Source organism: Babylonia areolata, chromosome 1 (genome assembly GCF_041734735.1).
Source record: "Babylonia areolata isolate BAREFJ2019XMU chromosome 1, ASM4173473v1, whole genome shotgun sequence".
Taxonomy (NCBI): domain Eukaryota; kingdom Metazoa; phylum Mollusca; class Gastropoda; order Neogastropoda; family Buccinidae; genus Babylonia; species Babylonia areolata.
In genome coordinates this window covers 34,216,628-34,239,803 of record NC_134876.1, presented here as the reverse complement: position 1 = coordinate 34,239,803, position 23,176 = coordinate 34,216,628, and the positions used below count along the sequence as shown (strand labels likewise).

The window sequence follows — 23,176 nt, the reverse complement described above, 5'->3', positions numbered from 1 at the left end:
AGGGTACAGTTTTCTGCAGTTCATCGTATCTTTTGCAGTTAAATATGAAATGATTTTCATCTTTTGGGCTTTCGCCAGACATTGGACAAGATCAAATCAAATCAAATCAAATCAAAAACACTTTATTAATCCACATGGAAATTAAGTTGTGCAATCACAGGCTCATTGTAAACACTGGCATAAAATCATGCGCAACATAAGAAGAGATTAAAACTAGTCAAATTAGAATTCCCAATAGCTGACGATATACTAACCCCCCCAACCCCCACCCCCCCACACACATACTCATGTTAAGACAATAGGGTATTGCACAACAATATTAACAAATGAAAACATCCAACAAAAAAAGGGTATAAGATTACTAAAAATGACATGCGCGCACGCACGCACACACACGCACACACACATACACACACATGCACACACACACACACACACACACACACACACACACACACACACACACACACACACACACGTTAAGACCATAAGGTATTGTACAACAATACATAAATAAAAACATCAAGGGAATAAATCGTATATATAAGTAAAATGCACACACACACACACACACACACACACACACACACACACACACACACACACACACACACAAACAACGTATGCATGCACATAACATATGTCACGCCAATAAGATTAGAACATTAACATTAAGATACATGAAATCCAAGTAAAATAAGAAAATATTTAAAAATCACTTCCGATCACACACACACACAAATGCTTGCTTGCCCGTGCTCACCCGCTCAGTCCCACATGCACGCATAATGTCTGCTCCCATACACTCGTCTGCTGGTGAAGTTCAGGTGTTGCTGTGGCGAGGGGGCTTGGGGGGTGGGAGGGTTCACTTAGTGTATTGGATGTTTTGATTGTGTGCGCGAATGGCTGTAGGAATAAATGAATTAACGTATTGAGATGTTCTTGCGCGTGGAGCTCTAAACCTACCACTTATGTCTGACATTCTGCTATTAATGTCATCATGTAGAGGGTGTCTTACGTCGGTCAAAATTGTTATTAGTCTGTCAGTCAGTTTTCTATTGTGCATGTCGCTAAAGGTGTCTTGTCTTATACCCACCACCCCACCCGCTTTCCTAATGACTTTTTCCAACCTGTCTTTGTCATGTTTGTCAGGTTTCCCCCCCAGCACACGGCTCCGTATGTTAAAACACTACAGACAACAGATGTGTAAAACATTTGGAGCATCTGCTTGCATACATTAAAAGATTTCATTTTTCTAAGACAGTACATGCGACTGTTGCTCTTTTTAATGAGTGCAGTTGAGTTTTCATTCCAAGACAGCTTATTGTCGATTATCACACCGAGATATTTGTATGAGTCTACTTGTTCGACCACTTCATTTTTTGTGATGATTTTACTTAAAGTTGATTTCTTTTTTCTGAAGTCGATTACAAGCTCTTTGGTTTTGCCAACATTCAGCTCAAGCAAATTTTCTTCACACCAGTTCACAAACCTGTCAATTTCTCTTCGGTAGTCAGTGTCATCGTCATCAGTAATAAGTCCTGTCAGTGCGGAGTCATCTGCAAACTTAACGAGGGGACACGAATTGGTCCGACTTCTGCATTCAGCCGTATACAAGGTAAAAAGAAAAGGCGAGAGGACTGTACCTTATAGTGCACCTGTGTTTGTGAAAGAGACAGTAGACATAAAATCATTTGATTTTACAAACTGAGGCCTTTTAGTAAGATAGTCTAAAACCCATAAAATCGTCGGAAAAGCGAGTCCCATGTGCATCAGTTGCAACGTCTGAATCGAACCATCTTCTGTTGGCATTCAGTCCAAGTGCTCTCAATCTGAGCTTCGCAAAGCAGATTTTGTGCCATTTACTCGTATTTGTTATAATCTTAATATATGTCTGCTAAACACAATGGAATATATGTAAAGTACTACGACAACCAAGTCGTTTGAAACAATACATGAATCCAGTGCAACAATACATTAATCATTTCAACACTGTAACTCTATTTGAATATATATATCGACAATACAATGATCAATGCATTCCAAAACGATAGAAGGGCGTATTACTATGCCAAATAGCCGGCCAGATGTTGATTCTATAAAAGAATGTGAAACATACTGGTGCAACACTAAACCAAACAGTATATTAAAGATATTACATTAGAAAGTACCGAAACAAAGTCATGTGCCATTGGTCTTTTGGCTAAAACACCCCCAAAAAACTTGGTATTGAAACTAATGAACATGTATGGTTAACCCTTCACATGACCACAAGGAATTCCGATTAAAGAAGCAATCGGAAAAAGGCATTCTTTTTATTTGTCCCCCAAATCATCTACTTTACAAAATGAAATAGTAAACAATAATAATACTCTGTTTCCCCCAGCTCACCGTTCACTCACCTCCTCTCCTACTTTTAAACGATAACATTCAAATTTGAAAATTGATAATTTAACAAAATGTCTTCAATCACCAGTGCTTGTGACGGGACATTAAGCAAATATCCACTCCACTCAGTCTACAGGAACGAAGTAGACTTCATCGAAAATTTCTTGTGTGAATTCACCACTGATTTTGGCAACATAGCGACAACTTCGTCAACGGTCTTGTCGGAGTTCAAATGTTTAAATAAACAACAACGCAGATAACGTATCGGAAACCTAATTTCATTTCAAAAAGTATATCAAGCATCCCGCAGATATGCCAGTTCAGTAATAAAAGATAGGTATGAAGACAGACATACACTTAGTTAGAACCAAAGAAACAACACAGAAGGAGAGAGGAAGAAAGAAAGTCAAGGAGACAAAGACAGAAAGAATGTTGAGTTTTAAAGATGAACGAAAGTACGGCTGGCACAAGAGAAGGTCGCTATCGCGAATTAACTTTGTGGCGGCCAAAGTAAGCAACCTGCCAAAAGGTGAACATAATTATGTTTATTACCATTCTGTCATTAGGGGGCGTTCTCTGCTGGATGCTGCTCTGAAATATTGTCGAAGGACACACACACACACACACACACACACACACACACACACACTCACACTCACTCACACACACATATACGCATACATACATAAACACACGCACGCACGCACACATTCCCCCCGCCCCTACACTTCCCTGTTTTCCATCTAATATCACACACAGTGGAAAGAAGTTAAATTGGAGACCGCCACTACATGTAATGAGTAAATAAGAGAGAGAGCGTGAGACAGAGTACCAGGGACACCAAAAGCGACACACACACACACACACACACACACACACACACAAACACACGCACGCACACACGCACGCACCAATTTCCGACCTCACTCCTACACTTCGCCTTTTTTCCATCTAATATCAAACACAGTGGATACGAGACCACTGCTAAATGTAATGAGTGAATGATAAAGAATCACACACACACACACACACACACACACACACACACACACGAACGCACGCAAGCACGCACACATACGCATTAACACACGCGGGCGAGCGGCAGTTCATAATGTGTCAGTGACACATAATGGCTGTCAACTGGACAATGGGAAACAACTGGTCCATATCAAGCACGAAGATAAGATATCGTGTTGAGTGATGGCCTAGAGGTAACTCGTTCGCCTTGGAAACGAGAGAATCTGAGCGCGCTGGTTCGAATCACGGCTCAGCCGCCGATATTTTCTCCCCCTCCACTAGACCTTGAGTGGTGGTCTGGACGCTAGTCATTCGGATAAGACGATAGACCGAGGTCCCGTGTGCAGCATGCACTTAGCGCACGTAAAAGAACCCACGACAACAAAAGGATTGTTCCTGGCAAAATTCTGTAGAAAAATCCACTTCGATAGGAAAAACAAATAAAACCGCACGCAGGAAAAAAAAAAAAAAAAAAATGGGTGGCGCTGTAGTGTATCGACGTGCTCTCCCTGGAGAAAGCAGCCCGAATTTCACACAGAGAAATCTGTTGTGATAAAAAGAAATACAAATACAAAATGTGCATGTGGAACCAAGCTCTCAAGGTCTGCAGGGATGCAGTTCAAAATGAAGGCTGTGTTGTTGTTAGGAATTAGGGTAATAGATTATATTTCTTTGGTCACTAATTTTGTGCAGCTATGTATGTCTGTATTCACGTCATAAGCTTTCCTAATCATTTTTCTGGCCGTGGATATATAGACATGTGTCCGTACCAAGCCAAGACGCAGAACGTTGTCTACAGTTTGTTGGTACTCACACAGAAGACAGGAATGTACGTCTGGTCTGTGACGTTGATGAAGATGTGGACTGCTGGGAGCGAGAGGTTTTACACCTCAGCTTGTGTTGCCACATCCGCATCACTCGTTTGCTGCCGGCGTAACTGACCGCCAGGTGGAGCCCCTGCAGGCCGTTCAGCACAGCGGACACGTATTGCAGCCAGCCACATCCGGGGATCTCGGCCATCAGCGCCACCAGCCAGCACAGCCCAGTCAGGGACGACAAACCAATGTAGATCTTTATGCTGCCACGTTCTGCCCGAGTCCCACTGACTTTTTGACGTTTCACGCGGGACACTGCCCGCGCCGTGAGGACGAGCAGCACGAGGTTGGACAGCACGGACAGGGCCAGGGGTAGGACAAAGGCCAGGCCCACCAGCAGCACCCTGTTCAGGTAGCAGATGTGGCCGCCGTAGCCCAGGTCTTCCCCGCTGGTCCAGACCGTCGTGCTGACCACCACAAGCAGGACGACGATGGCAGGAAGGGAGTGAGCCAGGGCCACGTAGCGCTTGAGGTACCAGGTGTGGCGGTGAGGCATGTGCATCCTGACCTGCTGCCGTACGAAGACGTCATACATGTGGAAGGAACAGACGCTGCACCAGGTGACCACGCACAGCCAGGAGTAGTGCAGCACCATGGCCAGCGCCTGGCAAACCCCCGCCACCTCTGTCCTGCTGGGCGCCGTCAGCAACAGGAGCTGAGCCAGCAGGAGCCAGGCCGCCAGGAACATGGTGTTGATCCCAGGCAGCGTCCGGAGTTCGGGGAACACGGAATACGTTGCCAACAGGAACGTAAGACTGACGATGGACACTATCAGACAACACGACGACAGGATCTGAAGCTCTAGTCCCTGGAATCTGTAACGGATTTCGATCTGTGGCTGTGGGTCTTGTACCAAACCTGCCTCGATGTAAGCATTCTGTAGAAACAGAAAGGGCACTGCGAGTCCATCCCTTGTTTCCTGAACATCCCAGGCGTCCAAAGAAATGTTGACAAAAGTCAGATTGTAGCGATCTTCAGTAACACGGTCATACTCAGTCACATTTAGCAACACTAGCGCATAAGGAGTAAAAGGGCCAAACACAATTGCAACATGGTGTGAATTCAGATCTTCAGTAAGAAAACGATACTGTGATAATAGATTTATGTCATTAAATTGTGTTTTTTCGCAGCAGGAACCGTTGGAATACGGTATCACAGTATGCTGCACGTCCCAGTTAAAGAACCCCGAGGTGAAAGTCATGTGTAACTCTACACTGGTCACGTTATTCTTCGCGCTTAGAGACCTGTGTGGAACAGCAAAATAATCCACAAGTTTCATTTCAAAGTCCGCCTGGCTTTCACCATCCTGAGCTGGTGTTACGAATTTAACGTGGACAAAAATCTTAGAGGGATGGACGAAATAATTGTCCGAACACTGCGTGCGAATGGCGTAGAAGGTGATGTTTAACTGTTGCATGATACCTGCCAGGTGACTGATGACTGTGTCGTGAACGAAGGCCCATTGGTCAGCACAGCTAAAATGGGTGGAGTTGACTCCAGGCTGGAAGATCACGTAAATGTTGTAGGTATAGACGACGGACATGTTGGTGGGCATTATTGGGGTGCAGTAGGGGTGACCACCTAGCCATTCACGGCCCTCTTCACAACTGACTGGTCGACACGTGTCCTGGGAAACATGCAGAAGGAAACAGAAGTTTAGCAATCTTCATGATTATGAGTTGTTTTTTTCCTTGTTATTGTTGATCTTACGTCAGTGCAAATACACGGGCTATGAATAAGTGCAAGGGGCAGGATGTGTTGCGTGTGTGCGTGTGTGTGTGTGTGTGTGTGTGTGTGTGTGTGTGTGTGTGTGTGTGTGTGCGTGCGTGCGTGCGTGCGTGCGTGTGTGTGTGTGTGAGTGTGATATGATAATAAATTAACATTTATATGGCACACACATTTAAACATGCACAATACCAAGATATAAGCTTTTAAAATAAAGAAAGAAAAAAAGAAAATCAAACCTAAAAGACGAAAAAAAAATGTGCACAATGAATAGCGATACATAAACATTTGCGTGCATGAATGTGCGTTCACAGACACACATTTGGATGTTCCAACACACACACACACACACACACACACACACACACACACACACACACACACACACACAGGGAGAGAGAGGGCGGGAGCGAGGAAGAAAGAAAGAGAGAGGCATACGATTTCCAGAGACGTTGGTGAATTTATGGACAAGACTGACATTAAGATCCTCGAAAGGATACGCAATTTTAAAATGCCATGTTTTGAAATCACTCGTCTTCCTATCCTTCCAGTATACTATATGCCTTTGAGAGATAGTACGTAGAAGTTAGTACTACCGTCTGTCTGAATATAATTAGGTTTTGTACTGATTTTGTTAAACACTATCCAGCCACAAACTACGGTAGAACTTGACTCAGCATTTTCCCCTTTCCTTTTCTTTCTGTCACCTCCCAATTAAACTGGAAAGAAATCTGAAGAAAATGGTTATGGATGTACAAAATTGAATGAATAGAAGAATGAATAAACTAACAAATGAAAAACACGCATGAAAGAACTAAAAAAAATGGATAGAGAGAACATACATACATACATACATTAATGAATACGCACATGCAGTGTTAACCTAGTGGTAACGTGTCTGCCTGGAAAGCAACAGAGTCTGAGGGCACGGGATCAAGTTCTGCACTCGCCAGAATGCTCTCCCCATCCAATGATAATAATGATAATCAGTATTCATATAGCGCTTAATCTTGTGCATAGACAAATCAAAACACTTTCACACCAGTCAATCACATGCATGCACAACTCTAAACTGGAAAAGCAAACAAAAAACAAACAAACAAACAAACAAAAAACAAAAACAAAACAAAACAAAAAACAGTAGACATTGTGTGGTGGTCTGGACGCTGGTCATTCGGATGAGATGAAAACCGTGGTGTGCAGCATGCACCTAGCGCACCTAAAAGAACCCACGGCAACAAAAGCATTCTCCGTGGCAAAGGTTCTGAAAAAAACAACAACACTGTCATAGTTCTACCACACAGAAGAAAAAACGAAAAAAAAGGATGGTGCCGCACTGTGTTGACTTACTTTCCCGAGAGAGCATTCCGAATTTCACACACAGAAATTTGTTGTGGCAAATCATAGGCCAACACAACACAACACAACACAACACATACATACATACATACATGTGTTACCCATCATGTCAGCCAACACAACTCATACATACATACATACATACATACATGTGTTACCCATCATGTCAGTCATTGTCACTGCGCTAAAAAAAAAAAATAAAAAAATAAAAAAAATAATGGAAATACGGACTTACACTGGCGACATCGTACCAGCCGTCATCATCCCCCACACACTGCACGGCAGGGACAGGAGGTGTCCTGTACACAACTTCAGGTGGCCGCAGATCCGTCAGCACGAATAGTGTCCTCTCAGCCATGTCAAAACTTGGCTCGTGACATTCTTTCTGACCAGGAACTATCCCGTCAAGTAATGCACAGAATAAATTTCGGTAAACGCGATTTCCAATCACAATGGGGTAACTGTACTGACGGCACAAGTCATCCATGATATCCAACTCCGTGGCGTTTGACACCACTGTATGGTTTCCATGGCTTTCAAGCTGGGTTGGTAATGTTGCTTTCTTTCTGCAAAAATGTGTTCGAAGATGATATGTATGTTCTCTCGGAATAACCAGTTTACATTGTGAAACATTGTGTGATGGAGGAAGTGACGTAGGCTCCGTATTCATCGGGAAACCCGTAGTTCGGCCAACGTCTGAGGTCTGCACCTCAACTGTTTCATTGGGTTTGTCTGTGTTGTTTGAAGACAGCTCGTCTCTGTCCATGTCCTGTGAGCTTGAAGTATCGTAGTAATATGAGTGATAATCATAATAGACGTCTTCATAATCAGTCTCACATTCTACAACCATTGCAGCAGAGAAGGTCGTCTCTCCGTTGCATGCAGCACAGTGGCTGTTGCAGTAAAGAACGTATGTATCCATGGACACCACAAGCTTACTCAAATCGTTAGTGCCGTTGACCTCACAAGCATTGCAGTCTTCATTATGAGTCACGCCTTGATCGCTGTCACTGTACTTTTCAGGGCAAGAGGCAATGACTTCCACAAACTGTGTCCAATATCCTGTGTTGACTTCCAGACACATGTTCTCTCTGGTTCCAATCTGCGGCAGGCTGGAACTTCCCATCAACGGACAACAGTCCCCATAATGGACACAAGCATGGTCACAAAAGCAGCGTTGACACTCAGTATCTTCATAGTAACAATGGTCATTGCGTACGTTGTTGACAAAAGTGCTGTTCCCGTCACAAAACCTGTCACACAACTCATATTGAGCATGAATGCCTTTACTAACAGCAGCACGTATATAGGAATACGTCATGTCCATTGGATCCTCATTCTCTTGGAAGTCATACGTCTCCCCGTCTCCAGAGTCTAACAACACATCGTCCTGTCTGGTTTCGTCTTCGCCGTGAATTTTTCCGTCACTTGCATCGGAGGTGTCATTGTTGTTGACATTCTCTTCCGAATTGAGCAACTTTGAATTTGGTACTTTACTATCATAATCATCAAAAGATGGCATTTTACTCGAAGGTTTGAATTCTCTTCTGTGGATCTTCACTGAAGTCAGCTGTGTGCCATGTCTCTCTGCTTGCCATGCAGAGTCACCATTTATGTCAGTGTCATTCGTCAAGGACCCGCGCTGTATCATGCCTTCAGACTGCCCCGTGGACATGATGATCATGGCTGTGACCACCCCCCAGGTGTACACTGTACAAGGGGCTGTGAAGCTGGAGGACTGATCCGGCTTCATAATGCTCAGAAAAGGCGTCAGTGGATCTCTGGCTATAAAACGGTGGATTTGGCCACAGTTCTTGAAAAGTAGCAATAAGCTTAGCACAACCATATACCACAAATAAAAAAACAACTGATATCGTTTTCACAATTACCTCAGTCCAAAGAAAGCAAAATCCTTAACAAAACGTTAACCTTGGCACAACCAGATACTATACACCAGGAAAAAAATGAAAACGTTTTCACAGCCAGTCATCACAGACAGTCCAAAAGAAAGTTACAGCATTTACCAGGCACCACAGCTACTTTTTAGAGCGAAAACCATTGCCTCGTCTACAGAAACACGCGACCCAAAGTCCCGTTCACACTCCCATCCATCACCACTGCAGCTCCCTTTTATTTCTGTGCCTCACCTCCCCCATCACGAATCTCCCCATCACCAACCCTCTACCTTCCCGCCCCCTGACACCCCCGCTCCATTCCAGACTCCTCCTTCCCCCACCGCTCGTTGTGCTGTGCAGACACCACAGGAAACACTCACCATAAAAACCACGTGGGATAATTTCAAGGATGGCGGATGAAATGATTTACTAATGACAAGCGTTGCCGTACCATCCAATCGGAACGGAGCTGCCATCGCTTCAGAGAACGATTAAAGTAATGAGGATGGAGCCAATAGGGGTTACCTTCCGGTCATGACATAATATAGCCTCGTAAATCTGAATTATTGCTGAATGATCTGATTTCAGAAAGTGTCAGGGGAAATGGAGGCAACAGCAATGATGACAAGTGTTGTAGTATTGTAAACACAAGTGTGTGTGTTCACACAACGCGCGCGAACGCACACACACGCACGCACACACATAGTCGGCAACAGTGAGCGATATTGTGTGATTTCTCTTCCGTTTGGCGCGGCTGAGGTTTGTGGAGCTTGTCTGCCCTTGTCTGGAATGGAATAACACATGGTTTGTCATCTGGCTGGCTGGCAGTTTTGTCGTTTGTTGCGTTTTCTCCCGGTCTGCCTCGGTATATATATGTGTGTGTGTGTGTGTGTGTGTGTGTGTGTGTGTGTGTGTGTGTGTGTTGCAGAAGGCTGGAAAACACGAGGACAGAAAAAGTGGCATCACACTATTCCCCCAACTACTGTTGCCGCTGCTACTACCACTGTTATCACTGCTGCTGCTTGGAAACATTTTGAACATTTTGATTGAGTATTATCCTGGAAAAGTTCAACTTAGTTTATTATAATAACAATAGGAAAAGAAGAAGGTGAAGAAACCTAACAAATTCAAACACACACACACACACACACACACACACACACACACAGAAAGAGAGAGAGAGATCTGATCACAACATATGGTGGCTTGTCTGTCACCCAACGACAGTCAACAACGATTCAAAAGGTCAGCGGGCGTGTGGGTTCTGTATGTGTGTGTGTGTGTGGGGGGGGGGGGGGGGGATGTTGGGGGGGTGATCGGGGGAGAGGGGTTGGATGGCTTCTGAGTCACGAAACTGCTCCTGCTCGTCTGTGGCATTACGACCTATTCTATTCTTCATGGCAGCATAAACACAAACCTATCCAAATGCATACAGAAATGAATATGTAAAAGAATTGGTAGTCAAAAGCTCTTCTTCTTCTGCGTTCTTTGGCTGCAACTCCCCTGTTTGCTTGTGTGCAGGAGTGGGCTTTTACGTGTATGACCCTTTTTACCTCGTGATCTATGTTGGCAGCCACATTCCATTTTCGGGGGTAAAAACTGTTCATTCTTCTTTTTTGTTTCTCTTGTTGAACTATATTTTGAACTATCATGTTGAAGACGGGTGTTTATGGAGAGCTGCTTCAATGAATACGTGCGTGAAAGCAAGTGGAAGTGCTGGATGTGGCAATGATATAATGAGCATATTCAGTGTACTTTAGGGATGAGACAAGGTGATCTTTGCAGACCTGTTCTGTTCTCCCCCTCCTTCTTTTTATTATTTTAATCAACGATTTGACTTATGAAGTTGTCGGAAATGGAATACATGATATACAGTTCACAGGTGACACTTTGGAGTAATTTCTTCTTCTTTTAATTGCAGATATTTTCTTGATGTCTGAAACGGTAATAGGTTTACATGCACGACTGCATCTTCACTTCGGTAGAAAACAAAGAGGTAAGAAAAGTAACACATTTGTATTGAGAAAAAGAATGTTATTTTGGAATATATAAAATACGGGTTTATACTGGAATATCAATGCCTGCTGTTACTGTTTATAAATACTTGGGTGTATAGTTGTTGTTGTTTTTTATCAGTCTGAGCTTTGTTTTTGGAATTGAAGACATGCATTGCTTACTATTATGTAAAAAAAAAATGTCAGGTTTGGAGAATCCATTTTTTTCAATTGTCTTCAGTGGCGTGTTTGTCAAATCTATCTCTTTTGTCGCATCTGTCAAAAAGCACTACCATGCTTTTTATGCACGTGCTTGCCTTCTTGCCTCCTTGGCTGCAACTAGCACGTTTCTTTTTTTGCACAGATGGGTCGTATATAACACCGCCATGTAGGCAGCTGTTCTATACGTGTGTTGTGTGTGTGTGTGTGTGTGTGTGTGTGTGTGTGTGTGTGTGTTTCAGGTAGATACGTTCGTGTATCCATACCCACACTAGACGTTGGCGTGGATTACAAGAGCTTTGTCGCGCGTATTTGATTATCTGCACGCCCATAGACACGGATCAACACCAATGTAGACATGGAAAACAGGGGAAGACAATGGTACCTTTGACCCACCAGGCGATGCTGGGAACTGAACGACAAGGACCTCAAGGAAGCGATGAAGGGAAAACCAACGCTCTGACCTTTCAGAACTTCGTGTGTTACACAGCCTACTCCCTTTTTTAGTATTCTGATTAAAAAAAAAAAATCTTATTTGAGTTAGACAATAACATCACTGGCGACAGGGATAACTTTATCGGAGGAGTCAACACTGCACACTCGCCACACACACACACACACACACACACACACACCACACACACATATACATACACCCTTCACCACCACCACCCCCACACACACACCACACACACACATATACATACACCCTTCACCACCACCACCCCCACCACCACCACCCCCCCACACACACACGGCATGGTGTAGAAACTGGTGGATCCTGTGGTAGATCTGCCTCAGGCGACTGGATGAAACTGGATACAGAGGCGTCTTGGGGGTGCTACAGGCATGCTTAATAGTCTGGCTCTTGGCTGGAGCTGGGTGAGGGGGAGGTAGGTAGGGGCGGGGGGGCTGCTCAGTAGCTCATCGTCAGTATCGGATTCCGTGTCTGGGGGCTGTTTAGTCACCGGTTGCCACGGGCCCTGGGCAGCTTTGGGGTCATCTCCACTGTCAATGATGTTCAGGTGGCTGTCACCCAGTGGTCTGTGGCGCGCTACACACGTCACTGGTGTCCCCTAAGGTTTGGCCTGGGACGACTGTTTGGACCTTTGCTGTCACCGTCATGCTTCGGCTTTCCATCTGCAGAATTCACAAAAAGTCATAGACCATTTCATAAGAGCAGGTATGCTTTATGATTTGTTGTGTTTGTTTGTGTGTTTTTTTCAGTGATAGATCAGTTAAATTTTGCAGGCTGCATGATTTTGATCTCCCACATCCCTCTCATTGCACAAATCGAATATTTCAGGCACACGTGTATAGTGAACAGCTTGAAAATACTTTTGAAAAACGGATGTTTCAGCGGTTTGACTGTTAATCGGTGATTTATGAACGAGCGCTGTGGCTTTCCAGTGTAAAAATAGAAGTGCACGTGCTAAGAAAACACCTGTGGTGATGGGTGGTGCTCCTTACATTGACTGCATGCACTGCTGTTTGCCGAACATTGAGCATGATTTCTCCAGTCTTCCAAGAAGTCAATTGTTCGAGTTATCAAGTGGTCCTTATTATTATTTTTTTTTTTTTTTTTTTTTTTTTTTTTGTGAACCCTGTTCTTGACTTGAACAGAAATCCACAGCGTCACGAAAAAAAAAAAAAAAAAAAAAAAGGCAGTAAAATATTGCACCAGTTCCTGTCTTCATATCCTCTTCAGCTTCTGTGCCCACCAATACTGTCAACTCGTCACTTCTCTTGTGGAATGTTCCATGTTCCATTTCCGTCTTCAAAACTGCAGCTTCCTGACCAAATCAAGAATGAAAAGAACGAAAACAGAAAAAAAAGAAAGAAAGCGGAAGGGAAAATAGAAAGAATAAAAACATAACCAAATAAATCACTGAAGAAAACGGAACAGGAATGAAATGAACAAGATACTAAGCAGGGAAAGTAACAAACAGTACAGAGAAGACAATAAAAGACGATCAGAAAGGATGAATGGAGAAGAAGAAAGCACAGAAGGACAGAAGTAACGAGTTAAACAAACAACAACAACAACAAAACCCCCAAAGTTTTCAAACACAGTAAAACGGAAAGGAGTAACACAACTTCAAGAAATAAACAAAACAAAAACGAGAAAGACAGACGAAACAAAACAGAGTGGTAAGATATTCAGACCAGAAGCGAGAAAGAAAGTAACTGGCAACAACAACAACAACAACAACGACAATGACAACAAAAACAACAACAACGACAATGACAACAACAACACAACAACAGCAACAATAACAACGACGACGCCCACAACAACAACACAACAACGACAACAACAACAACAACACAACAACAACAACAACGACGACGACAACGTCAACAACAACAACAGCAACAACAACGACAACAACTACGGCAACAACAACGACAAAGACGACAACAACAACGACGACAACAACAACAACGACAAGAAAAAAGAAAACAACAACAACAACAACAACAACAAAAAAAAAAAACGGAAGAAGGAAGCGAGAAGGAAAACAAACAAAACAAACTGATCTTTCGAAAAACTGACTGAAGAAAACACGGTGGAAATGAAACACAATCCGTGAACGAAGAAAGAAAAGCAAAAACGGGGGAAGCGGAAACGGACGTGGGAATGAGGAAAGCACAGCTGTTCATTTCCTGAGACAACCCCCTATGTCCCACCCCACCCCACCCTACCGCACCCTCACCCACACCCCACCCTACCGCACCCTCACCCACACCCCTCTCCTCTGCTTTCTGTTTCTAACGCTGCCAGTCAGGCGAAATGCTATAAAGCGCCACGAAATGGTCTGCTGGAGGTTGATACTGATGCTGCCGACCGCTTTTAATAAGAAGGTGCAGTCAGATGGTTAGAGCACTGGATTATTCTCCGAGTTTCCTGGGTTCGATCCTCCTCCGGACCTGGTGGGTTAATGGTGGAGAGTTTTTTCGATCTCCCAGGTCAACATTTTGTGCAGACCTGCTGGTGCCTGAGCCTCCATCGTGTGTATACGCACGTAACAAATCAAATACGCACGTTAAAGATCCTGTAATCCATGTCAGCGATCGGTAGGTTAAGGAAACAAACATACACAGCATGCCCACCCCACCCCCCCGACTCCCCGAAAACGGAGTATGGCTGCCTACATGGCGGGGTAAATACACAAAACGTTCATACACTAAAATATTACGTGTGCTGTGTGTGTGTGTGTGTGCATGCGTCCATGACTGAAACCCGACTGAATGATACAGGAAACGAATAATGAGCACCGAATGGCAGCTGTCAGTCGGCTCTACCCAAACAGGCAGCCTGTTGTGAAAATGTTTGTGAAGCGTTTTGAGTTTGGTCTCTGACCGAGAATAGCCGCTATATATATATATATATATATATATATGTTATAGTGTGCCAGCAGTGTCACCCCCCACCACCCACACTCTGTCCCCCTTCCCTCCCCATCCCTCCCCCCCCCCCCCCCTTCTTATCTTCCTTCCCGCTCATCCAAAGCCCAGTCTTTGAGGTTGCGTCGACACCCGCGCCACCCTCCCTCCTCACCCCTACTCCCTAGTCGGCGCCTTTGGTCCGCGTCACCCGTCCCAGTCGTTGAAACACGTGTGGTTATGTGACGTTTGCCGGAATCCCCGTGCTGAGCGGAACATCCCATGTGACGGCCTGTCTTTCAAGTCGTTCATCATCTCCCCGTTCACAAACGCAGCTGACGTAGATGGCGGGACTTCGGAACGTAAACTAGGGAAAATTTATGCTAATATGAACTTTGATCAGGCCGGCTAACATGCCGAGGGTTGTATTGTCCTGTCTCCCCAATCTCTTTGTGACGTAAACGGGTGAACTTGTCATCACAGAATGTTATAGACAAGTGGGGTTGAAGTGAGTGAATCAGATCAATCTGTTAATTGGACGAATTGGGATTAAGCAGTGAATCTGTCAGTCATTCACATAGCGTCACTAGGACAAGCAAAGATTGGTTATTTCAGTTCAACTAGTTGGGGGAGTGAGTGTTGTAGCTTGCATTAGTATACACAGTATGTTGTGGGAAGGGATAAAACCAGTCAGCACAGCCAGTTCTTAGCTGTCTCCCAGAAAAACTGACTGACACAGGGTGACTGACTGATCAGTGATGTGAGGAACAAAGAAATCCCTGTTGGGCTGTGAGTACACAACTTGTAATGGTTTTATGTTATGTTGATAACTTAGTTGTGTTGGGAAATTATGTTTTATGTCAGTGGACAGCCAGTCTAAGTTGATCTTGTGGCTTGTGGAAAGAAAAGGGGTTAATGTGTGAAAGCTACCCACTGAGAGAAGTACTGGCCTAAATCTTTTGAGTCCCCCCCCCCTTCTATTTGGTTACAGATATCTTGTTCTGTATTTTTGATGTATTACTTACTTGTTTTGTATAGTAGGTGGTGTTGGTTCTGTGTGAACTGAACAGATCTATAGGATAACACACTGTCAGTGTGTGTTGAGGGTTTTTTTTCATGTGTGTGTGCACATGGGGGTAACAGCAAGTGTTGTGGAACACATGTTTGATTTGTTGGTAGTTGTGGTAACATGTGTAGGAGTTGTGCTGTGTGTCAGTGGTTTACTTTGTTCAGACAAAGTGGGAAGGAACATTGTAATGTGATTAGTGAGTTGGCAAACTATGCGAGCATTGAGGGTCAGTGCTATGTTGCACATTGCTGTTTACAAGAGATGTGTTGGAAGTAATAATTTCCTTACATGTGCTTGTGTTGGTGGTATACCTTGTGAAGACAAAGAGATTTGTTTGGTAATGGTAACACACAGTTTAATTGAATGATGGGTAGCATGAGTTGGAACACAGGGTTGTATTGGTCAGTCATATGTTTTGTACACAGTATGGTAATTGGTATGTCACTGCTGGTGACAGGTAAGCTTGATGAAGCTTGTATTTCCTCACAGAGATCTATGTGTGAGAGGAGTGCATACTGGTGGACATGTGATGAAAGGTGCTGAGAGGATATAGGCCTTTCATGTCAGTGATGTCCAGATATTTGAGATTTTATCTGACCTGGGTTTTGGTTGTGTGTTTGTGTTCCAGGTGTGCTGCTTTAGGTGTAGGGTGAACTTTTTACTTTGCGCTGCTTGTAGGAAGTACTTGAAGTAGGCAGTGTGTGCTGCCTTAGTGTGTGTTGCTTTTGCTAAGTAGGGTGAACTGCTTAGTGTGTGTGCTGATTTCCCATGTATATTGTAAAAGTAAACACTCTATAAAAACCACTCCATGTGGCCCTGCTATTGATGTGAGGAGAGAGTGAGTGAGTGCATCATTAGTTGATCCTATATCCCCCTGTCTGCTCTCCCCTCTCTCTCTCTTGGAATCGAACAACAACTCTCTGTCAAACACCTTTTTTTTTACATATATATATATATATATATATATATATATATCTATATATATATCTCTGTGTGTGTGTGTGTGTGTGTGTGTGTGTGTGTGTGTGTGTAAACTTAATCCATGTCATCACCAAATTGCACCGTTTTGCTGTTCGGGTTGTCAGCCTGAACTGAAGTCAACTTTAATGTGCCTCTCAACCGCTCGCGCGTAATTCGAGTGATTCAGGGTGGAGATGATAATTTATATAGCCCAATGCTGCTTCTAGACTGAAAGACTATTGAAATCATGAACAACAGATAATTACATGAGACAGACGGATCAGATCTCTCGAACGTGAATTTGAGAAAAGTGTGAAAGCTTGGGAATTATTTCTTGGGCCTAAAACGGTTTGTAAAACGCTTGAAAACTATTGCACAAACAATAATCTTGTTTCTCAGTGTCACTGACAGACAAAACCAACAGGCAAAACAAGAATTCATCTTGGTACACATGGGTGTTCCTGTGGTGTGCTGGTAAAGATCTCTTCGCCAAAGACAACGAGCTGTCAGCACCAAATCTGCAAGAAGAATCTGTGTTTTCTTCGCAAATCCTAAGCACCTTGTGTCTCACCGAGACAATTTGTGCCTGCATAAAAAAAAAGGGAAAAGAGTCCCATTCCATCCTTTCCCGTAAGTCCTTATTTGTCACTATTATCATTATTATTATCATCATTATCACTGTTTCCACTTTTATTTTCTTCATCATCGTAGTAGTAGCAGTAGATGTTTAGGGCAGACGGGGGTCGTCAACAGAGGTCAGTAGCTCACAGCCACTGCTTTGCGGCTATACCCACTCATGGGAAAGGCTTGGGGAGTGAGTCCTGAGATAAAGATCCGGAGTCCTTAAGCAGCTCGAGGCTTTGCTCAGCAACGTCCTGGCAACTCCTGCGATGGTGCCAGAACCATGTGTATCGGCTCTTGCCTTTACACTGGATCACTTCAGTGACGTGAATAAGGGGGAACTACTGCTTGGGTAACAGTCTGTTTTCCTTATCTACCTACCCAGGTACCCATTGCCTTCACAGATCTTACAAAGGCGTTTGACCTCGTCAGCAAAGGCTTCTATCGAATCCTCCCCAGGATTGGATGCCCACCCATTCTCCTTAGCATCATCAGATTCTTCCGTGTAGTCATGAAGGGCACTGTGGACTTTGATGGCCCAACATCAGGCGCTTTTGACATCCGAAATGGAGTAAAGCAGGGCTGTAACCTTGCTCCCACCCTGTTCAGAATCTTCGCAGTCCTGATGAAGCACGCCTTCGGATCTTCCACAAACTATATCCATCTGAACTTCGCCCCAGGTCAGATGGAAAACTCTTCAGTCTCTCCATACAAAAAATGAAATAAAAAGTTCAGATGAAATGCCTGGGTGGTTTCTTCTCTGCAAACGACGCAGCAGTTACCACTCACTCAACCGAGGACCTTCAGCAGCTCACGAGCCGCCTCTGTGAGACTTGCCGTATCTCCAAATTTACCATCAATATCAAGAAATCACAGGTCATGGGACAGGACATAGACTGCCCACTCAACATCAGAATACCTGATCATGAACTGGAAGTTGGCCATGACTTTGTGTACCTAGGTTCAACGATCTCAGACTCTTTCTAGACACCGAGCTAAACAAGCGTATTGGCAATGCTGCTACCACCATGCCCGTACTGACAAAGAGAGTTCGGAACAAAAGAAAGCTGGCAGAACACACCAAGTCCAGGTCTACAAAGCTTGAATAGTGAGAACCCTCCTGTACGGGATTGAAGCTTGGACACAACGTGCCACACGGGAGCAGAAGCTCAGCAGCCTCCACATGAGCTGCCTCCCTCGCACCCTGAACATATCTTGGTAGGACAAAGTCTCCAACAACACTGTCCTTGAGAGGGCTGGGATTCCCAGCATGTACACCCTCCTGAAGTAAAGGCGTATTCGCTGGCTTGGACGTCGGTATCGTGCAAATGGAAGACGGCCGAATTCCCAAAAACCTCCTGTACAGAGAACTGGCACAGGGAAAGCGCCCCGCAGGAAGACCCAAACTACGCTACAAAGATGTCTGCAAAAGAGACCTAAAGACCCTAGGCATCAACCCAGGCATGTGGGAAGCTGTAGCCTCCGAACGATCATCCTGGAGGCAGATAGTGCAGAAAGGCCTCTCCAAGTTTGTAGAGCCACTTGCCCAAGAATCAGAGGGTAAACTGCCAAGAAGGACGGCCCAACGTCTGACAGACATACCAGCATCAGACTTCGTGTGTACAAAGTGTGTGAGAGACTGCCTTTCAAGGCCTGTCAAGCCACAACTGGCGCTGCGCCAGAAATATCATCCCGAGCACAATTCCAGACTCCGGACTCTGAAGGGTGCCTACCGAGTAGCAGCAGTAGTACTTAATGGTAGTAGTAGTAGCAGCAGCAGTAGTAGTAGTTTCATTACTATCAGTATCATCATTATTTTGATAATCGCTTATAGCAGGTTAATTTAAACTGCACGCAGGAAAAAATACAAAAAAATGGGTGGCGCTGTAGTGTAGCGACGCCCCCTCCCTGGGGAGAGCAGCCCGAATTTCACACAGAGAAATCTGTTGTGATAAAAAGATAAAAACAATCCAACAACAACAAAAAGAAGAAGAAAAAAGAAAAAAAGATACAGTCAGTCTATCTGTAGATCTGTCATTCTGTCGGTGTGTCCATCTAAACACACACACACACATACTCTCCCTCCCTCCCTCTGTGCATTTGGATCCAATACCATTTGTCAAATTGTGTTCGTCGACCATAGTGAGAGAACTCGACTGATTGAAAACCTTTCCCTCAAGGCCCCTGGTGCATGCACACTGGCACATGCGCCCATGGCCAAAATATTAATGTATTAAATATATATTCCGTGTGTGTGTGTGTGTGTGTGTGTGTGTGTGTTTCTCGGGGGTGTAAGGTCGTGACACAAAACTAAGAGGTCACGCGTAACGAGCTCCATGTTTCATCGTTCCTGGTGTGAACATTACTTACCACTTACCCCTGAAAGTTGGCAGTCGACTAGTTGTTTACCATGTCTTCGGTACCTTTGACGGTTTTACTTTTAGACGTGTCAGTGGACGCTTTGTGGCTGTCTTTGTTTCGTTCACATCTAAGTGTTTGACCGCTCAGAACTCGTGCGAACGGTGTCATGGTTGTTGCTGTATTTTTGTTGTTGCTGTTATTGTGTTTTTGTCGATGATTGTTGATTTTGTTCTTACGCTGCCAGCGATGGCGTTGTTTGCTGTCCGCTCTGAGGGTTCAGGCAAGTTTTGTATCTTCCCTGTTGCTTCGGAGACCAGTTGCCAGGTCATTACGAGTGTCAATGAAGTGTGTGTCAGTGGAGGAGGATGGGACGTTGAGGAGATTGGTGTGTCTGTCCATATGCCTCTCCGTTTGTTTTCGGTCAGGCAGTCACCAGGTCTGTCCGCCTGTTAGTCTGTCTCTCAGTCAGTGTGTCGGTTGATTGTTCTGCGTTCACTCAGCCAGTCCTTGTAAAAAATCTGTCAGTTAGTCATTTCTTTCAGTTGCTTGGTCTGTCGGTCATTCTGTTTGTCGGTAGTTCTCTCTGTCGTTCAGTCTGTCTGTTCTTGTGTCTGTCAGTCGGTCGGACAGTCGGTTGATATGTCTGTTTGTCGTTCTGTTGGTCATTATTCTGTCAAGTGGGTCGGTCAGTTGGTCTGTTGTATCTTTTCCTAATCATGTCTGTCAGCTGTTTGTCTGTCACTTCGTCATTCATTGCCCCTTATCCATTGTCATTTGCTCTGTCTGTCACTTCGTCATTCATTGTCCCTTATCCATTGTCATTTGCTCTGTCTGTCACTTCGTCATTCATTGTCCCTTATCCATTGTCATTTGCTCTGTCTGTCACTTCGTCATTCATTGTCCCTTGTCCATTGTCATTTGCTCTGTCTGTCACTTCGTCATTCATTGTCCCTTGTCCATTGTCATTTGCTCTGTCTGTCACTTCGTCATTCATTGTCCCTTGTCCATTGTCATTTGCTCTGTCTGTCACTTCGTCATTCATTGTCCCTTATCCATTGTCATTTGCTCTGTCTGTCACTTCGTCATTCATTGTCCCTTGTCCATTGTCATTTGCTCTGTCTGTCACTTCGTCATTCATTGTCCCTTGTCCATTGTCATTTGCTGTTTTTCTTTATTTAACTTATTTTATTTTATTTTGTTGTTGTTGTTCTTTTGTCTGTCGTTACGTTCACTTTTGTGATCATTATGTCTGTCAGTTGGTCTGTCTGTCTGTTGGTTATTTTGATGTTCGGTATGTATGACGCACGATCATTTTTCCTATCTCATGTCCATTACATCTGTCATTCTGCTGTTGACTGTCTGTCAGGCATTCAGCTGGTCTGTCATTTATTTCAAAGTAACGACCGATCGAGCAACAGACATGACTGACTGACATCTTCTGAGTTCGTGGGCTGCAACTCCCACGTTCACTCATATGTACACGAGTGGGCTTTCACATGCATGACCGTTTTTACCCCGCCATGAAGGCAGCCATACTCCGCTTTCGGGGTGTGCATGCTGGGTATATTTTTGTTTCCATAACCCACAGAACACTGACATGGATTACTGGATCTTTAACGTGCGTATTTGATCTTCTGCTTGCGTATACACACGACGGGAGTTCAAGCACCAGCAGGTATGCTCATATGTTGACCTGGGAGATCGGAAAAATCTCTGCCGAGATTCGAACTCAGGACCCTCAGATTGAATGTCCAACGCTTTAACCACTCGGCTATTGCGCCCGTCTGACTGACTGACAAATACAACGTGTCGGATTGTCAGTTGTTTAGTTTCGTCTTTTTTTCCCCATGTTTTTACACCAGTCCTCGTAGGAAATTTGCAAACACAAATCTAACCAAGTGCTCTGACATTACCAGCCGCCGTGGTGAAGTGGTTAGCGTCGCGAACTGACGGCTGGGAGAGCGTGGGTTCGATTCCCAGCAGGAAGACTGGGTTCACACAGTCAATTATCATTCACTTCGCGGATGCGTCTTTGGGTGTGTTGCTCTAATTTCCTGACCAAGACTGCAAGTGTCCGTATCTCTCGGGCCTGGTTAACGTCGGGATATTATTATGACAGGAAGCGTAGAGTACAGCCTTGTCACGTAGTGCCAAACCTAAAATGGGCCTCTATAGCAGCATCGTCATCATCACCATCGTCATCCTCCTTCGTCATCATCAAAAAATACAAAAGCCCCAAATTATGTGGCTTTTCATGCCCTGCTCTCGTGGTGACCTCAGTTTCCATACCCCTCCACTTCCGCGCTTGGGGTGAGTCCTTCAGTGTTGGCAGATTCATGGGGGACTGTCGTTGGAGGGACGTGATGGTGGTGTTTTTCACTTTGGGGGATATGATCACTCAGTCTAGCTCCGCGACAAAGCTATTATTGTCGTCAGTAGGGGGCTCAGTAGGTGGTGTCCTAAGTACGTTAAATCAGAACAGGAACTTCTGAACACCACTTATGTGACCCAGCAGGAGTACAGGGCCTCCTCTAGTGTGTGGCCTCTTGGCGACCTAACATGAATGGTTCCCTGTGGACTGCCGGCGCTGGGACTACGACAGACGAATCCGGGTGTAGCCGTGTTTCGGGGATTCGAAATGAGTGGCGTGGGAGTAATGACACTGAAACGGTGCAAATGATGGGGGCAGCAAAAACAAACGAACAAACAAACTAAAACCACACTTGACATTCTTTGTTCATATACATCCGCCCTACCCCCCATCCCCTCCCCCCTCCCCCCCTCCCACCCCCACCCCCCACCCCCCAAAAAAGAAAGAAATTGAGACTAGCATCCACTAACACTATGCTACGTATCCTTTTCTTTACATCAATGTTTAGATGTATAATGTGAATAAAACAACAACCTGTTATTCTTCCTCGCGAAATGTCAGATGCAAAACAGAAGATGGGGGCGAACTGCATCCTCAACTGCAGGACAGCCGTTTTTGAAAGATAAGGGTGGGGGGTGGCTGGGTGGGAGGGGAGGGAAAAGGCGAGAGGGTGGTGATGGTGATGGCCACAATGGCAGAACAGATGGCGTTTTAAAAGATAAGGGGGGTGGGGGACGAGGGGGGAGGGGGGCGGGGGCCGTGGGGGGCTTGGTGCGGTTGGGGGTCGGGGGAGGACTAGAGGGGGGGTGAGAGGCAGAGCGACTGAGAACTAAGAGAGCCGACGAAATTAGACAGTGCATGGCAGCATAATGGTAATAGCCGTTATTTACGTCGAAACGTGTGTCTCTTCCACACGCTCCCTGGCGTGCTAAAAG

At 44.7% G+C, this 23,176-nt stretch overlaps 1 protein-coding gene across 1 annotated transcript; it reads right to left on the bottom strand.

The window, feature by feature from the left end:
• Positions 1-3,804: 3,804 nt before the first annotated feature.
• On the bottom strand, positions 3,805-9,374 carry LOC143291962 (uncharacterized). Its single transcript, XM_076602116.1, has 2 exons — positions 7,600-9,374; positions 3,805-5,907 (listed from the first exon to the last, which is right to left on the bottom strand). The coding sequence occupies exons 1-2, from the start codon at positions 9,208-9,210 to the stop codon at positions 4,216-4,218; spliced, it is 3,303 nt and encodes a 1,100-aa protein (XP_076458231.1). The 5' UTR covers positions 9,211-9,374; the 3' UTR covers positions 3,805-4,215.
• Between the last annotated feature and the right edge of the window lie 13,802 nt (positions 9,375-23,176).

Excerpts from the sequence above, each read along its gene's own strand:
- LOC143291962 (XM_076602116.1), bottom strand. The coding sequence starts at position 9,210 with ATGGTTGTGCTAAGCTTATTGCTACTTTTCAAGAACTGTGGCCAAATC. Across the intron at positions 5,908-7,599 it reads GCTGGTACGATGTCGCCAGT|GACACGTGTCGACCAGTCAG; the intron begins GTAAGTCCGTAT and ends CATGTTTCCCAG.